The sequence below is a fragment of the Anomaloglossus baeobatrachus genome, chromosome 12, assembly GCF_048569485.1.
Source record: "Anomaloglossus baeobatrachus isolate aAnoBae1 chromosome 12, aAnoBae1.hap1, whole genome shotgun sequence".
NCBI lineage: Eukaryota > Metazoa > Chordata > Amphibia > Anura > Aromobatidae > Anomaloglossus > Anomaloglossus baeobatrachus.
In genome coordinates, this window is record NC_134364.1 from 101,597,160 (window position 1) to 101,612,622 (window position 15,463).

At 43.6% G+C, this 15,463-nt stretch overlaps 1 protein-coding gene across 1 annotated transcript in view; it reads left to right on the forward strand.

The window, feature by feature from the left end:
- Positions 1–617: 617 nt before the first annotated feature.
- Positions 618–15,463, forward strand: part of ARNT (aryl hydrocarbon receptor nuclear translocator) — a 30,984-nt gene continuing 16,138 nt past the window's right edge. Inside the window, exons 1-5 of the mRNA XM_075331001.1 lie at positions 618–773; positions 5,187–5,298; positions 5,403–5,453; positions 8,047–8,091; positions 14,350–14,563. Of these exons, the coding sequence (XP_075187116.1) occupies positions 752–773; positions 5,187–5,298; positions 5,403–5,453; positions 8,047–8,091; positions 14,350–14,563 (444 nt within the window). The 5' untranslated portion in view covers positions 618–751. The remainder of the gene's footprint in view (positions 774–5,186; positions 5,299–5,402; positions 5,454–8,046; positions 8,092–14,349; positions 14,564–15,463) is intronic.

Sequence of the window (15,463 nt, forward strand, 5' to 3'; positions counted from 1 at the left end):
TGATTCCAAAATGAAAGAATGAATTATATATATTAATACAAGTCTTATCTATGAAATTCTAAAATATAAGGGGAACCCCCCCCAAATTCCAAAATTCATTATTTTCTGCACGCCCCTCAAACAAAAAAAGGGAAATAAGAAAGTATGTACCTTAAAATGGCAGCCATAAAAAAAGAAGAGGAAAATACAAAAAGGGACAAAAAAAGGGTTTCACAAATATAAAAAAAGTTGTTTTTTTCTGTTAAAGTTAAAATGTTTCTTAAATCTCCTCCTAAAAATCAATATTGCTGTTCTGTACTCCGTTGCCATAGTGATATTGTTCCTATCCCAATTTGTATCCCTAATTGACAGATATTCACTAATATAACCAGTAGTGTAAACTACAAATCCCATCATACTCTTCGGTGAATTAGTTTACGTCATTGCTACTAACCAATCACAAAAAGTTGTTCCTTCATTGCCCAATCGGAGCGTCATTACGCAACTCTCCCTCTTGCGTCAAGGAGCAACCTAGCATGCTAGCCCGCGCCATTCGCTTCCGTAAGGGGCGTGGTAACCTTCTAAATGACTCCCATTGGTTATTCGTGCTATCAATCATACTCTGAGGGCAAAAATCTCATCTGGCATGAAGTTTGGTTGAGCTGCACGACCCGTAGTCCCGTTTAGTTGCGTGACAAAATAGAGAGAACGTCGGTCCGCTGTCGCCATATTGTTACCGGGCAGACCGCGGACCGGGCTATAAAGACGGGGGATGGCAGCGGCGGCACATGCAGGTGAGTGGCGGAGGGTGTCAGGCGGCTGCCGGAGTGTCGGTAACTTTGTGAGCCGGGCGACACCGTGTTGTATAGTGTTCTATCACCGGTTATGGTGTCCGGTGCAGTTATACTTATGAAAAGGAATGTCTGCGCCTGTGTGTGGGAAATGCCGCATCCCGGGGGCGCGACTACGGCGGTGTCTTGTAGTCGGGGCTCGGAAACGTTCTGTAATGTGACCGAGCTCTTACACATCTCCCTCACAACGCGTTTTTTTTTTTTTTAATATGTCCAAAAATGTATTTCTGGTTTTCCTTTTTTTACGTTTTTTGTTATTTTTCCAGATTGCTACTGTAGTTTAGTAGAGTAGATTGCAGGCGCCGATTGGACAAGGCAGATTCCCCCCCTCCCCCCGACCCCCACGCACGCTTTGTGCGGATACCTCCCCCTGTAAGGGCCGCGTGCGGATCCTGGCGCCCCTGCCCAAGTATGCGGCGCCCCTGCCCAAGTATGCGGCGCCCCTGCCCAAGTATGCGCCGTGCGTGCGGATGCCGGCGCCCCTGCCCAAGTATGCGCCGCGCGCAGATCCCGGCGCCCCTACCCAAGTAAGCGCCGCGCGCAGATCCTGGTGTACCCCAAAAATATTTCCACACTCTTCACACTACGGACCGTATGACTATTTTTCTTTTTTGTTTTTAATTTTTTTAATTTTTATTTCTTTTGTTTACTACTTTTTATTCTTTTTTTTTTTTTTCCCATCTCATTTTTGTGTATTTTTATGTATTTCTCTTTAATTGATATTCTTTTCTGCTTCTCTTTTTTATTATTTTTGTTTTGCCTTCATTCTAAGAACCACAGGTTTTATTTTTCCTGTACACGGTGGTTATGAGATTTTTTTTTTTTGTGGGATGGGTTGTTCTCTTAACTAGTGATGAGCGGACTCGCAGATAACTGGGGTCCAGCTGTTTCTAAGATCCGATTTCTGAAATCCGGTTCCTGGGCGGATTCCGATCTCCATATAAGTGTATGGGGACCAGAATCCGGCTATTAAAAACGTTTATATAAGGGATTGGAGCATGCGTGCTGTAGTTACCGAGCCTCCGACACGGCTGTACACAGCTTCCAGGCCGCCCATTCACTTCCAGGCTGTGCATTAGGCTTATTGAATATGCACTGCTTTCCCCACCCACCGGCATCTGTGATTGGTTGCAGTCAGATGCGCCCCCACCCTGAGTGACAGCGTCTGCCTGCAACCAATCACAGGCGCTACGTGCATCTATTGTGGTATAAAAATAAATAAAATAAAAAGGCATAGAGGCCCCCCATATTATTATACCCACCAGAGATAAAGCATACAGCTACAGGGCGGGGCGCGCTGGCTCAGTGGTTAGCACTGCAGTCTTGGAGCGCTGGGGTCCTGGGTTCAAATCCCACCAAGGACAACATCTGCAAGAAGTTTGTATGTTCTTCCTGTGTTTGCGTGGGTTTCCTCCGGTTTCCTTCCACACTCCATAAACCTACAGATTTATGATTGGGACATTGTTGCCAATGTATGTAAAGCGCTGTGGAATTAATAGCGTTGTGCAGCCCCCAGCCGTGTGCCTATCTTGGCTGTGTATCAAAGTAAGAGGAATCACATGCGGCTTTTTAAAAATTCTATAAATAAATAATTTTTAAAAAACGGTGTGCGGTCCCCCCTAATTTTGATGGCCAACCAAGATAAAGCCCGACAGCTGGGGGCTGGTATTTTCAGGCTGGGGAGACCCATGGTTATTAGGTCGTCCCCAGCCTAAAAATAGCCACCTGGGATTGTTGTATTCATTAGATGTGACAAGCCCGGTGCTTTACCCTGCTCTTCCCAATTGCCCTGGTGCAGTGGCAGTCGGGGTAATATAAGAGATTAATGGCAGCCCACAGCTGTCACTAAGCCCTAGATTAGTAATGGGGAAGGTCTATTAGACTTCTCATCACTAATCTGTAAGTTAAAAGAAATAAACACAAACACCACAAAAATCCTTTATTTGGAATAAAAGACAAAAAAACCCCACTCTTTCACTACTTTATTAACCCCCAAGACACCCCTACAGGTCCGACGTAATCCACACGACGTGCCACGACTATTCCAGCTCTGCTACATCTGAAATTACAGCGCGCAGCCAAAGAACAATGACCGCCTACTGTAACTGCAAAGCCAGAGACTGAGCCGCGATTAGCGATGACGTCACTTAGGCTATTTGCGCTCATAGGTGGAGAATGTTATGTGACCGCAAATCAACTGAGTGATGTCACCATCGATCGCGTCACTCACTCTCTGCCGGAAGCTCACAGTGGGAGGTCATTGCTCTATGGCCGCGTGCTATGAGTTCAGATACGTAGCAGAGCTGAATCGTTGTAGGACCTCGTGTAAATTACATCGGACCTGGGTGTTTTGGGGTTAATAGTGGTAAAAGTGGGTGATTCTTTTTGTCTTTTATTCCAAATAAAGCATTTTTGTGGTGTTTGTGTTAATTTCTTTTCACTTGCAGATTAGTGATGGGGGGGGGTCCTCATAGATGTTCCCCATTACTAATCTAGGGCTTAGTGACAGCTGTGGTCTGCCATTAACCTCTTATATTACCCCGATTGCCACCGCACAAGGGCAATCTGGAAGAGCCAGGTAAAGTGCCGGGCTTGTCGCATCTAATGGATGCTACAATTCTGGGCAACTGCAGGCTGCTAGTTTTAGACTGGGGGGGCGGTCCAATAAGCATGGGTCTTCCCAGCCGAAGAATTCTAGCCCCCAGCTGTCAGACTTTACCTTAACTGCGTATCAAAATTGGAAGGACGACCGCACTCTGTTTTTTTAAAATTGTTTAAATAATTAGAGGAAAAAAAAGCCTCTTCCGATTCCTCTTATTGTGATACACAGCCAAGATAAGCGCACGGCTGGGGGCTGCAGGCTGTAGCTGAGGCTTTATCTGTGCTGGGTATAATAATATGGGGGGACCGTACAACAATTTTTCTATTTATTTTTATACCACGATACTGACCGACAGACAGTTGAACTGCTTTCCCCGCCCACCGGCCGTCCTGGCGCCTGTGATTGGTTGCAGTCAGACGCTGTCACACAGGCTGGGGGCGCGTCTGACTGCAACCAATCACAGACGCCAGGGTGGGCGGGGAAAGCAGTGCATATGGAAGAGCAATGATGAGCGGCCCAGGATGTGGATGATATTTTTTCTTAATTTCCCCAGTGCTGGGTCAGTATTCAGAATCCTGGGCCCGGGTCCTGCACCCAAGCACATTTGAAACCTCGATGATGATGATGATGATGATATATTTGGATTATGATGATTTTGTATATGGATTATGATGATGCATATGGACGATGATGATAATGATTGATTATGCATATGAATTATGATGTATATGGATTATTATGATGCACATGGATTATTATAATGATTCATGTGGATTATGGTGTTGATGATACATATGGACTATGATGATGCATATGAATAATGATTATATGATGAAGCCTATGGATTATGATGATGATAATAATGATGATGAAGCATATGGATTATGATGATGCATATGTATGAGGATGGGCAATATAATGGATGTTCTGGATGGTGATTTTATGATTGATGGTCTCAGTAGTGTACATGGTGATATGGATGATGACGATCGTCGATATAATGAATAAATTAGGGTTAGGTACTGGTGTTTGAATAATGATAATGTGAATGATTATATTTGATGATAAAAAATGGGGCTATGGATGATATAATTGGTGGTATGGATGATTGTGACAATAGATATGATTGATGGTGTTGGTGAATGGGTGGTATGTATGATGATAGATGCAATTAATTTAAGTTTTATGTGTGAGTTTGATGCTGTACCGCAGATGATGATTTATATGGTATGAGTGATGTTTTTGTGTGATTAACTGGGGGTATGGATGATGATACATGTAATGGATGATTTGGGTCTGAGATTGACAGTCAATATAGTGATGATTTTGATGATAGATATGTTATTGATGCTGTGGATGATGAATATAACTAGGGGTGTGGATGGTTTATAGGATGCGATTGATGCATCTGATGATTGATATAGTGAATGATGATCTGTATGACTGATAGAAATAATTGATTTTATGGATGATGCTGGATGTAATTGATGGTACGGCTGATTGGTTTATGGGTGTTTTATATGATAGATTTGGCTGATGATGGTGGTGGATGATTTTTAGAGCTGATGATGGAGATGATTGATGATGACAGATCCCACAGTTGGTGTAGGGGGGTATACGGGGAGATTTCGGGGTGTCAGTGTCCCGGGCCCTGTCCTGCCGTCATTGCGTGTGTCGCCCGTCCTTACACGTCCATGTTCTCTGTACAGTGACCGTCTCCGTTGATTTCTGTTCTTTCTTTCTTGTTTCTGCAGAGATGGCGTCGGACATCTCTTCTCTGGGAGTCGCCGTGTCCTCAGGAAACCCGGGATCCAGCTCTCAGGCCGGGGGGTCCATGGTGCAGAGAGCCAACAAGCGTCGCTCCGGGTACGATCCGATTATCGGATGACCATAGAGAAGCATAAAAACCTGATTTACGCGGGTCAGTAACCTGCGCACCATTTAAGGCAATTGTTTTCTTTCTTCCTCAGATTGGACTTCGATGATGATGACGATGACGACTCCAGCAGTAAATTCCTCAGGTACGGTCGGCACAATTGGCATTTCCATGACCCTATCCCCATTGCTGCAGTATATCCGCTCTACTGTGCTGTTCCTACAATAGTACATTGTAACGACCAGGACAGCCCTGTGCAGCTAATACACCCATATAGGATTGCCCAGACTGGGGACAATTAAAAAATAAATAAATAAAAACCATCAAGCTGTTGTTGTCAATTTATGAGAGCAAGCTGAGACGTGGAAATGCTGATCAGCGACTGGAGCTGGCTCTGATCACTGCTGCTCCAACACCTAAAATGCTGCGTCCATCCGTCACGCGGTTCTGAAGGGTCACCACCAGCCGTTGTCACCATCTTTGTACTTCTGGTCATAGGAAATTGTCATTTCTGCTATATGATGTTGTAATGTTCAAGAATATTGCGCCATCATTGGACGATTGCAGCCTCAAATTGCCTAGTGAGACTTGCAAAACACTACAGTTTTGCAAAAAAATAAGAAACAAAATGTTAAGTTTCTCTTCCCAATTGGAAAAAATAAAGACAAAAATAATAAATAATATATATAATTTATTTATGGAAACCCTGATTTGCTGTTTTGTGTCCATTTCCCCTCCCCCAAAGATCTGGAGTAAAAAGTGATCATTGTCTATTTTATTATTTTTCTTAAATATTTGTATTTTATCATTTATATGATTAATTTTATTATTTGTTTTTATTTTATTTCTGTTTTGTTATTTTTTTATCATTTTATTTTTTTATTAATTTTTCCGTGTTTTTTATTTGTATTTTATTATTAATATATTATAATTATTATTTTATTATTAATATATTATAATATATAATATTATTATATATTATATTTATTATTAATATATTATTAATGTTATTAAATTATATTACTATTTTTTACTTTATTAAGATTATTATATTTATTTATATTTTATATTACTGATTTTATTTGTAGTTTTTATTGTATATTAATATTACTAATATTTTTATTTGTATTCTATTAATCCATTAATTTTGTATATTACTGTAATTATTTTTATATTTTTTGTTTATATATTTTATATATATATCTATATATATATATATATATATATATATATATATATATATTATATATATATATATATATATATATATATATATATTCTGTATATTATTATTATTATTATTATTAGTCTATTTTAGTATATTACTAAGTTTTTTAGTTTTATTATTTTTAGATTATGATGTTTATATTCTGTATTTTATTATTAGTCTATTAATTTTAGTGTTTTCCTCTAATTTTTTTTTAACTGTATTTCTTAGATTTTATTGTTATTGATGTTCTGTATATTATTAGTCTATTAATTTTATTCTATTAAAATTTTTTTTTTTTTTTATGATTGTTCTATTATTACTTTAATACTATTCGTATTTACTTTTTTGTTAGTGTTTTGTATTTTTTTTTTTTTTTAAGCACTGAATTATGTCTATCACCTAAAAAATAAAAGCAAAAACAAAAAACCCTATACAAGTTTTTGGTTGCGCTGTAACCCCGTTACCAGATTATTTTTGGCTCACAATGAATGCTATTAAACAAGGGTTGAATTGTGTTATTTTTTTTTTCTTTCTTTCTTGGAAAGTGGTGAAAAAACCAAACAAATGATGATAGCGGGGTAGAGTTTGGGTTGCTTCACACACAGCGAGCTCGCTGCCAAGATCGCTGCGGAGTCACGCTTTTTGTGACGCAGCAGTGACCTCATTAGCGATCTCGCTGTGTGTGACACTGAGCAGCGATCTGGCCCCTGCTGCGAGATCTCTGCTCGTTACACACAGCCCTGGTTCGTTTTCTTCAAAAGCGCTCTCCCGCTGTGACGCACAGATCGCTGTGTGTGACAGCGAGAGAGCGACAAATGAAGCAAGCAGGGAGCAGGAGTCGGCGTCTGACAGCTGCGGTAAGCTGTAACCAAGATAAACATCGGGTAACCAAGGTGGTTACCCGATATTTACCTTAGTTACCAGCCTCCGCCGCTCTCACGCTGCCTGTGCTGCCGGCTCCGGCTCTCTGCACATGTAGCTGCTGTACACATCGGGTTAATTAACCCGATGTGTACTGTAGCTAGGAGAGCAAGGAGCCAGCGCTCAGTGTGCGCGGCTCCCTGCTCCCTGCACACACAGCTAAGCGGTGTGCGCTGGTAACTAATGTAAACATCGGGTAACCATACCCGATGTTTACCTTAGTTACCAGTGTCCGCAGCTTCCAGACGCCAGCTCCGTGCAAGCGCAGCGTCGCTTGCACGTCGTTGCTGGCTGGGGGCTGGTCACTGGTCGCTGATGAGATCTGCCTGACTGACAGCTCACCAGCGACCATGTAGCGATGGAGCAGCGATCCTGACCAGGTCAGATCGCTGGTCGGATCGCTGCTGCATCGCTAAAGTGTGAAGGTACCCTTTGATTCTTTAGATCCATGTGATAATGGAGGTATGTGGATTTTCTGCTCGGACACCATAGGATCTCCGCAGCGGAGCCATCCGGGTGCCTCCTGCCGTGCGGGCGGCACTGACTCCGCTCTGGAGGCCCCAGGTTATCTGATCTCTAATTAGTCTCTTCACCTTGTGTTTTGCAGATGTGATGATGATCAGCTCCCTAATGACAAGGAGAGGTTCGCCAGGTGAGTACATATTCCCCAAAGGTACAGCTTTATCACCCAGGGTCTAAAAACGCTCACAATGAATATTTCAACCCCTCCAATTTATAGTTTTTGTACTCCCTTTTTTCCTCCTTTTCTTCTTTGATACAATTGTCATTGTTTATAGAGACCCCTAATTTTTTATTAAATAATAATAATAATAATTTATTTTCTTTATCAATGTAGCTGTGCATGGGCTTGTTTTTGTTTTTTTGTTCTTTTATTTTATTTGTGGCAAGCTGTATTTTTTCCTAATACTATTTTGGGGCATGTCCGAATATAAAATTTTGGAAAGTAAAAAAAAAACTTTGGTCAATCTCTTTTTTAATTTTTAATATACTTTTTTTTTAATTCTTATATATATATATATATATATATATATATATATATATATATATATATATATATATATATATATATATATATAGATAGATATAGATATAGATATATATATATATATATATATATATATATATAGATAGATAGATAGATATATAGAGATATATAGAGATATATATATATATAGATATATATAGAGATATATATATATATATATATATAATGCATGCATATATATATATGCATGCATGCATGCATGCATGCATACATACATACATACATACATACATACATGCATGCATGCATGCATACATACATACATACATACATACATACATACACACACACACACACTACAGACCAAAAGTTTGGACACACCTTCTCATCTCTAGAACAACTGTTAAGAGGAGACTTTGTGCAGCAGGCCTTCATGGTAAAATATCTGCTAGGAAACCACTGCTAAGGACAGGCAACAAGCAGAAGAGACTTGTTTGGGCTAAAGAACACAAGGAATGGACATTAGACCGGTGGAAATCTGTGCTTTGGTCTGATGAGTCCAAATTTGAGGCCTTTGGATCCAACCACCGTGTCTTTGAAGAAAAGGTGATCGGATGGACTCTACATGGCCGGTTCCCACCGTGAAGCATGGAGGAGGAGGTGTGACGGTGTGGGAGGGCTTTGCTGGTGACACTATTGGAGATTTATTCAAAATTGAAGGCATACAGAACCAGCATGGCTACCACAGCATCTTGCAGCGGCGTGCTATTCCATCCGGTTTGTGTTGAGTTGGGCAAACATTTATTTTTCAACAGGACAATGACCCCAAACACACCTCCAGGCTGTGTAAGGGCTATTTGACTAAGAAGGAGAGTGATGGGGTGCTACGCCAGATGACCTGGCCTCCACAATCACCAGAACTGAACCCAATCGAGATGGTTTGGGGTGAGCTGGACCGCAGAGTGAAGGCAAAAGGGCCAACAAGTGCTGAGCATCTCTGGGAACTCCTTCAAGACTGTTGGAAAACCATTTCCGGTGACTACCTCTTGAAGCTCATCAAGAGAATGCCAAGAGTGTGCAAAGCAGTAATCAAAGCAAAAGGTGGCTACTTTGAAGAACCTAGAATATAAGACATATTTTCAGTTGTTTCACACTTTACGTATTTCATTCAACATGTGGTAATTCATAGTTTTGATGTCTTCAATGTGAATCTACAATTTTTAGAGTCATGAAAATAAAGAAAAGTCTTTGAATGAGAAGGTGTGTCCAAACTTTTGGTCTGTACTGTATGTATGTGTATATACCGTATGTATGTGTGTGTGTGTGTGTATGTATGTATGTATATATATATATATATATATATATATATATAATTTTATTTATAATTAAACTTTCTTTTTTATTCTTAAGCTGTGTTTATTTCTAAACTTTTTTTTTTAATATTCGTAAACTTTTGTAATATTACTTTTTTTTTTACAAACTTTTTTATAGTTTTTTTTTAAACTTTTATTTTTAATAATTAACTTTAGTTAAAAAAATATTTGTATACAGAGGAACCTTGGTTTACGAGAACAATCCATTCTGGGACTGTGCTTGTTAACAAAGTTACTCGTTCAGCAGAGCAAAATTTCCCATAGGAAATCATTGCAATGCAGACAATTCCTTCCACAACTTGTTCAATGTCCCATCCTGGTCCCTTATTGTGCCATTCCACAAACACACACACACACACACACACACACATATTATGCTCACCTTACCTTCCGTTCCATCGCCAGCCTCAGGATATGTATTGGGTAACCATCGTCAAGATGGAAGAACTTTTGCTGCCAGAGCGCTGACGTCAAAAGCAGGAGCCGCTTACCTCTGATTGGTCAGCACGCTGCCTTTGAGAAGCGGCTGACAGCGGAAGCTCCGTCATCGGTCGTGATGGTTACCAATACACATAATGTACCTGTGGACAACAAGATCCAGGAGGCCAGTGATGGAAGGTAAGGTGATCATAATATGTGTGCGTGCGTGTTTGTGTGGTTTGTGCGGTTCAGAGCGCAGTAAAAGTATGGAACCGGAAGTGTGTGCGGTGAGTATTTGCTCGTACAACAAAGCTTGCTCGTAAACAGAGGTACAAATTTACAGCAAGCTTTGCTCATTAGGCGAAATACTCGCTCACCAAGTTGCTCTTAAACAGAGGTGCCACTGTATTTTTTTCTTCCCTTTTTGTGTGTTCCTTCGTGCTTTTGAACCCAGAATATTTTGTTCATCTGACATACTGTGATACTTTAGCACTAATAGTCCTAACCTTGGTCTGTTATATGAAGCCAGGCCTATGGGAACATTGGGGACCCTCAGCGTGCCCCTGGCTGTCGTGACGACCCATCGGTAAACTGTGAGGTTGGCATTTAAGGGTTTGACAGCAGCGATCAGAGCCAACTCTGATCTCTGCTTTTGGGGACAGATGCTGGATGTGTGATACGGCCGATATCTGCCTCCACATGAGCCCATGTGACTCGTGGCAATCCCCATGTTGCCTCTACAAGCTTTTAAAATTAGATGATACTGAGGGGTGGCAGATATGAATATCCTTTTTTTTGCCTAGCTTTCCTGTGTTTGTCCCTCGTTGATGACCTGACCCTTGGACAAACACATAATGTCGACCCGTTTACTATTTTAGCCTGAGAAACTAGCCTAATGATTAAAGGGCATGGGCTTCTTTTGATGGAAAGTGTCTGAGTCCTGAGGTAATCACAACGAGGGCAGAACGTCAAGTCATTTATTACCAGCTGCAATACCATTTTTCACCACAGGTGGTTTCCCATAAGCACCAATGAAAGAGCGCCCCCAGTGAAAGTTGATTATTGCAATGCTTGACCGTAGACATGGCCTGAATGCAATACTTTGGTGCTCCCACCACCTCCATCTGCTCTGTTTGCTGGTCATTGATTGCTTCCTTAATCCTTTGGCTCTTAAGTGGTTAACCACCTTCTCAGACGTCTCGGAGGCAGCAGAGCCGCAGTCGCTGACGCACTTCCTCGCCGTTCGCTGCCATTTCTCCCAGTGAATATAAATGTCATTGGTTTCCTGTTGCTCTCGGGCTGCAGGACTCGTGTAGATCGCTTCCTCCTCTCCGCTGTGCTGCATTCTGGGAGTTGTAGTGTTTTCTTTGTTTTTAGAATCAAAGACCAATGTTCCTCTATATGGTGCATATATATCAGACTATTATATCTAGGAGCTATTTTTTTTTTCTCAGGCTCAGTAATTCTGCATTCATTTCATTTAAGTGGGGGTTTTTTCTTTGCCAGCATTCTGTCAGCACTATGGTGCAGGAACTTGCTTTCTCCCTCACATTCAAGCTCTTGCTATTGTCATGTGTTTTGATTGACCTGACAGCCTCTGTTATTTCTGTATGCAGTTTCATTGACAGGAGCTATGTGCGCACTAGTGCGTTTTACCCGCGGATTTGCCGCGGAAATTTCTTGAGAAATTTCTGCAATCTTTGTGCAGACATTTCCCAGGAAATCCTATGTGAAAAAAAAATAGCTGTGCGCACGCTGCGGATTTTTCTCAAGAAATTTCCTTGAGAAGATTTTCTTGAGAAAATTTCTTGAGAAAATGAGCATGTCAATTCTTTTCCGCAGGTACCCTGCGGATTTCGGCAGTACAGCCTGCAAAATCCGCAGGGAACAACCTGCGGGAAAATCGCTGCTAATCCGCGGCAAATCCACATGCGGATTTGGTGCGGATTTTTTCCGGAGGTCCGGAAATCTTCCTCTCCCAGAAGTTTCTCAAGAAATTTTCTTGAGAAACTTGACAGTTCTAGTGCGCACAAAGCCTAAGAGCAGAGAAACAAAGCCTCCCTTGCTTTCAGTAGAAGGTTGAGGCCGAAGGGCTGCCTTGCTTCCTGTGAAGGCCGAGGGGCTGCCTCGCATCTCGTGAAGGCCGAGGGGCTGTCTCGCATCTCGTGAAGGCCGAGGGGCTGCCTCACATCTCGTGAAGGCCGAGGAGCCTCCTCGCTTCCCGTGAAGGCCGAGGGGCCTCCTAGCTTTCGGTGAGGGCCGAGTGGCCTCCCGGCCTCCGGTGAGGGCCGAGTGGCCTCCCGGCCTCCGGTGAGGGCCGAGTGGCCTCCCGGCCTCCGGTGAGGGCCGAGTGGCCTCCCGGCGTCCGGTGAGGGCCGAGTGGCCTCCCGGCCTCCGGTGAGGGCCGAGTGGCCTCCCGGCGTCCGGTGAGGGCCGAGTGGCCTCCCGGCGTCCGGTGAGGGCCGAGTGGCCTCCCGGCGTCCGGTGAGGGCCGAGTGGCCTCCCGGCGTCCGGTGAGGGCCGAGTGGCCTCCCGGCGTCCGGTGAGGGCCGAGTGGCCTCCCGGCGTCCGGTGAGGGCCGAGTGGCCTCCCGGCGTCCGGTGAGGGCCGAGTGGCCTCCCGGCGTCCGGTGAGGGCCGAGTGGCCTCCCGGCGTCCGGTGAGGGCCGAGTGGCCTCCCGGCGTCCGGTGAGGGCCGAGTGGCCTCCCGGCGTCCGGTGAGGGCCGAGTGGCCTCCCGGCGTCCGGTGAGGGCCGAGTGGCCTCCCGGCGTCCGGTGAGGGCCGTCCTACAGGTGTGCATGTGACCACCCTAGGCTTACCAACTTCTAGGTCTCCTCTCAGTGGAGCTGGTTCTATTTCCAGGTCAGACGATGAGCAGAGTTCAGCAGATAAGGAAAGACTTGCAAGGTAGGAGCTGTTGAGGCTTCCAGCTGCCTCCGCTTCCTTCCTGTCCGGCACTTTCTTACGGTCCTTACACAATGCACATGTCCCTTCTGCCCATGGGAAGGCTGTACATGAGTGGCAGTGTAACGGTGTACCCAATATGCCGGAGGTTTTCTCATCATTGAGTCACGGGTGCCCCACTAATCTGAGCACCGATTTTATGTTGTAAACTATTCTGTGTGTTTATAGGTGCGATTTAGTTTATTGCTGTAGCAGTATAGTAATATACATATTTTTTGCACCATTTGCCTACAATGGGCTCACTATATCACTGGCTACAGAATGAGTTAACTGAGAATCTGACAGTGAGCTCTGACGGGGTAGTTTGTACGTCTGTAATCTGCCTTTTTCTTAGCTCATCTGTACTGCGGTGAAAATTCTGCTTAGACAAAAAAATGTTCCTGTCAGAGTGAGCTCACTAACAGATCCTCAGTTAACTCCTTCTTAAAAGGCCCTGTAAAAGCCAAGCGATGCAAAATTTTTAATGAAAACTAATAGAAAAAATGTTAGCCTAAAACACATGTATTTTAGGCTAACCCCCCACACACTTCCTTTAAAGGGGTCAATATCTATTGCATGGACCTGTGTAGTTGAGCACAGAGGCTGTTGTAAGACCCCAAGTGACCAACGTTTTCCAATGAATACATAGAGACCTCATTAGTGAGCTCTGCCCATATATTACTTGACTTACTTTGCAGCTTTTCTCTCTCCGGAGCTGCACTCACACTTCAGTTCATTGTCATTTACCTTTTTTTTTTCTTTTTGTTGTTTATTGAATCATTTTGATAATTTGGACTCTTACATATGCATTTTTTTTTTATTAATTAGGGAAAAGGGTCTTGATTCATTTTTTTTTAAGTTTTTTTGAACCTGCAATCCCTGTGCTACATATGGGAGTGCAAAGATGGAGGCAACAGAGGAGCATTCAGGAGGCTGCTGACGGGCATGGCCACCCATCAGCGGCCCGTTAGAGGCAGGCGCCAGCTATGTAACTCATATGTGTAGTATTACACTAACGTTTTGTGGCTTTCTCTCATCACGCGGACATGCATGGCTAGCATGTTGGCACAGCGTTTCATAACCCAGAACAAGTGGTCTGCCTCCATTTTTGCCCCTCCACCTTCTTCCCTTTTCTGCAGTGACCATTCTCTCTAATGTTCTGCTGCAGGGAGAATCACAGCGAGATCGAGCGGAGGAGAAGGAACAAAATGACGGCCTACATCACCGAGCTCTCCGACATGGTGCCCACCTGCAGCGCCCTGGCACGCAAACCCGACAAGCTGACTATTTTGCGCATGGCCGTGTCTCATATGAAGTCTCTGCGGGGGACGGGGAATACCTCCACTGACGGCTCCTACAAGCCCTCCTTCCTGACAGACCAGGTGAGGCTCGAGCATGGGGGGGGGGGGGTGAACATGCAGAAAAAGTCACATTCCCAGGCAATGTGTGTATGTATAACCTTGCAAGTCATCTAGCACACAGACCACACTGATATAAACAAATGGTCTGACGTGACACTTTGGGGCATCTCACCTCCCTTAAATGTGCCTGGAGGTGTGGGACATTGATCATCCACTTCCAAAGGGCACTGTTCACAATGGAGCGGTTATCAGTGTGGGATGTGGCCAGAGGAAGCCCACTTCTCTGCCTTTCTGTGACTTCTTCCAGTCTCTCTGTCTCTGTACAACCTGCTAGTGACACTCTAAGCTCAGTGGCCACTTCTATGCCTTTCTGTGACTCTTCCAGTCTCTCTCTGTGTCTCTGTACAACCTGCTAGTGACACTCTAAGCTCAGTGGCCACTTCTATGCCTTTCTGTGACTCTTCCAGTCTGTGTCTCTGCACAACCTGCTAGTGACACTCTAAGCTCAGTGGCCACTTCTCTGCCTTGATGTGACTCTTCCAGTCTCTCTGTGTCTCTGCACAACCTGCTAGTGACACTCTAAGCTCAGTGGCCATTGAGGCCTGAAGCCTCACAATGGCATGGTACAGTGGGGATGAAAAACAAATAGGTTTTGGCTTTTGGCAGAAGGAGAGGCAATAACAAGGTGAGAGGAACTTCCCTTTAAATTTGGGCTCTGAAGTGACAGCTGCTCTTAGCTTTAATTTCCCCTTTTTAAGGCAATTCTCCATTTATAGAGAGCTGTTGGTCACGCCACCCCTCCATAAGTCTCCGGGCTCTAGAAGCAGTTATTGCTGCCTCATCCAGAAGAACATTTTTCAGGCCGGACACTAATATTGGGGAGAGGTTTGGGCTGTGTGCAGGTCCTTGCACCAAACTCCC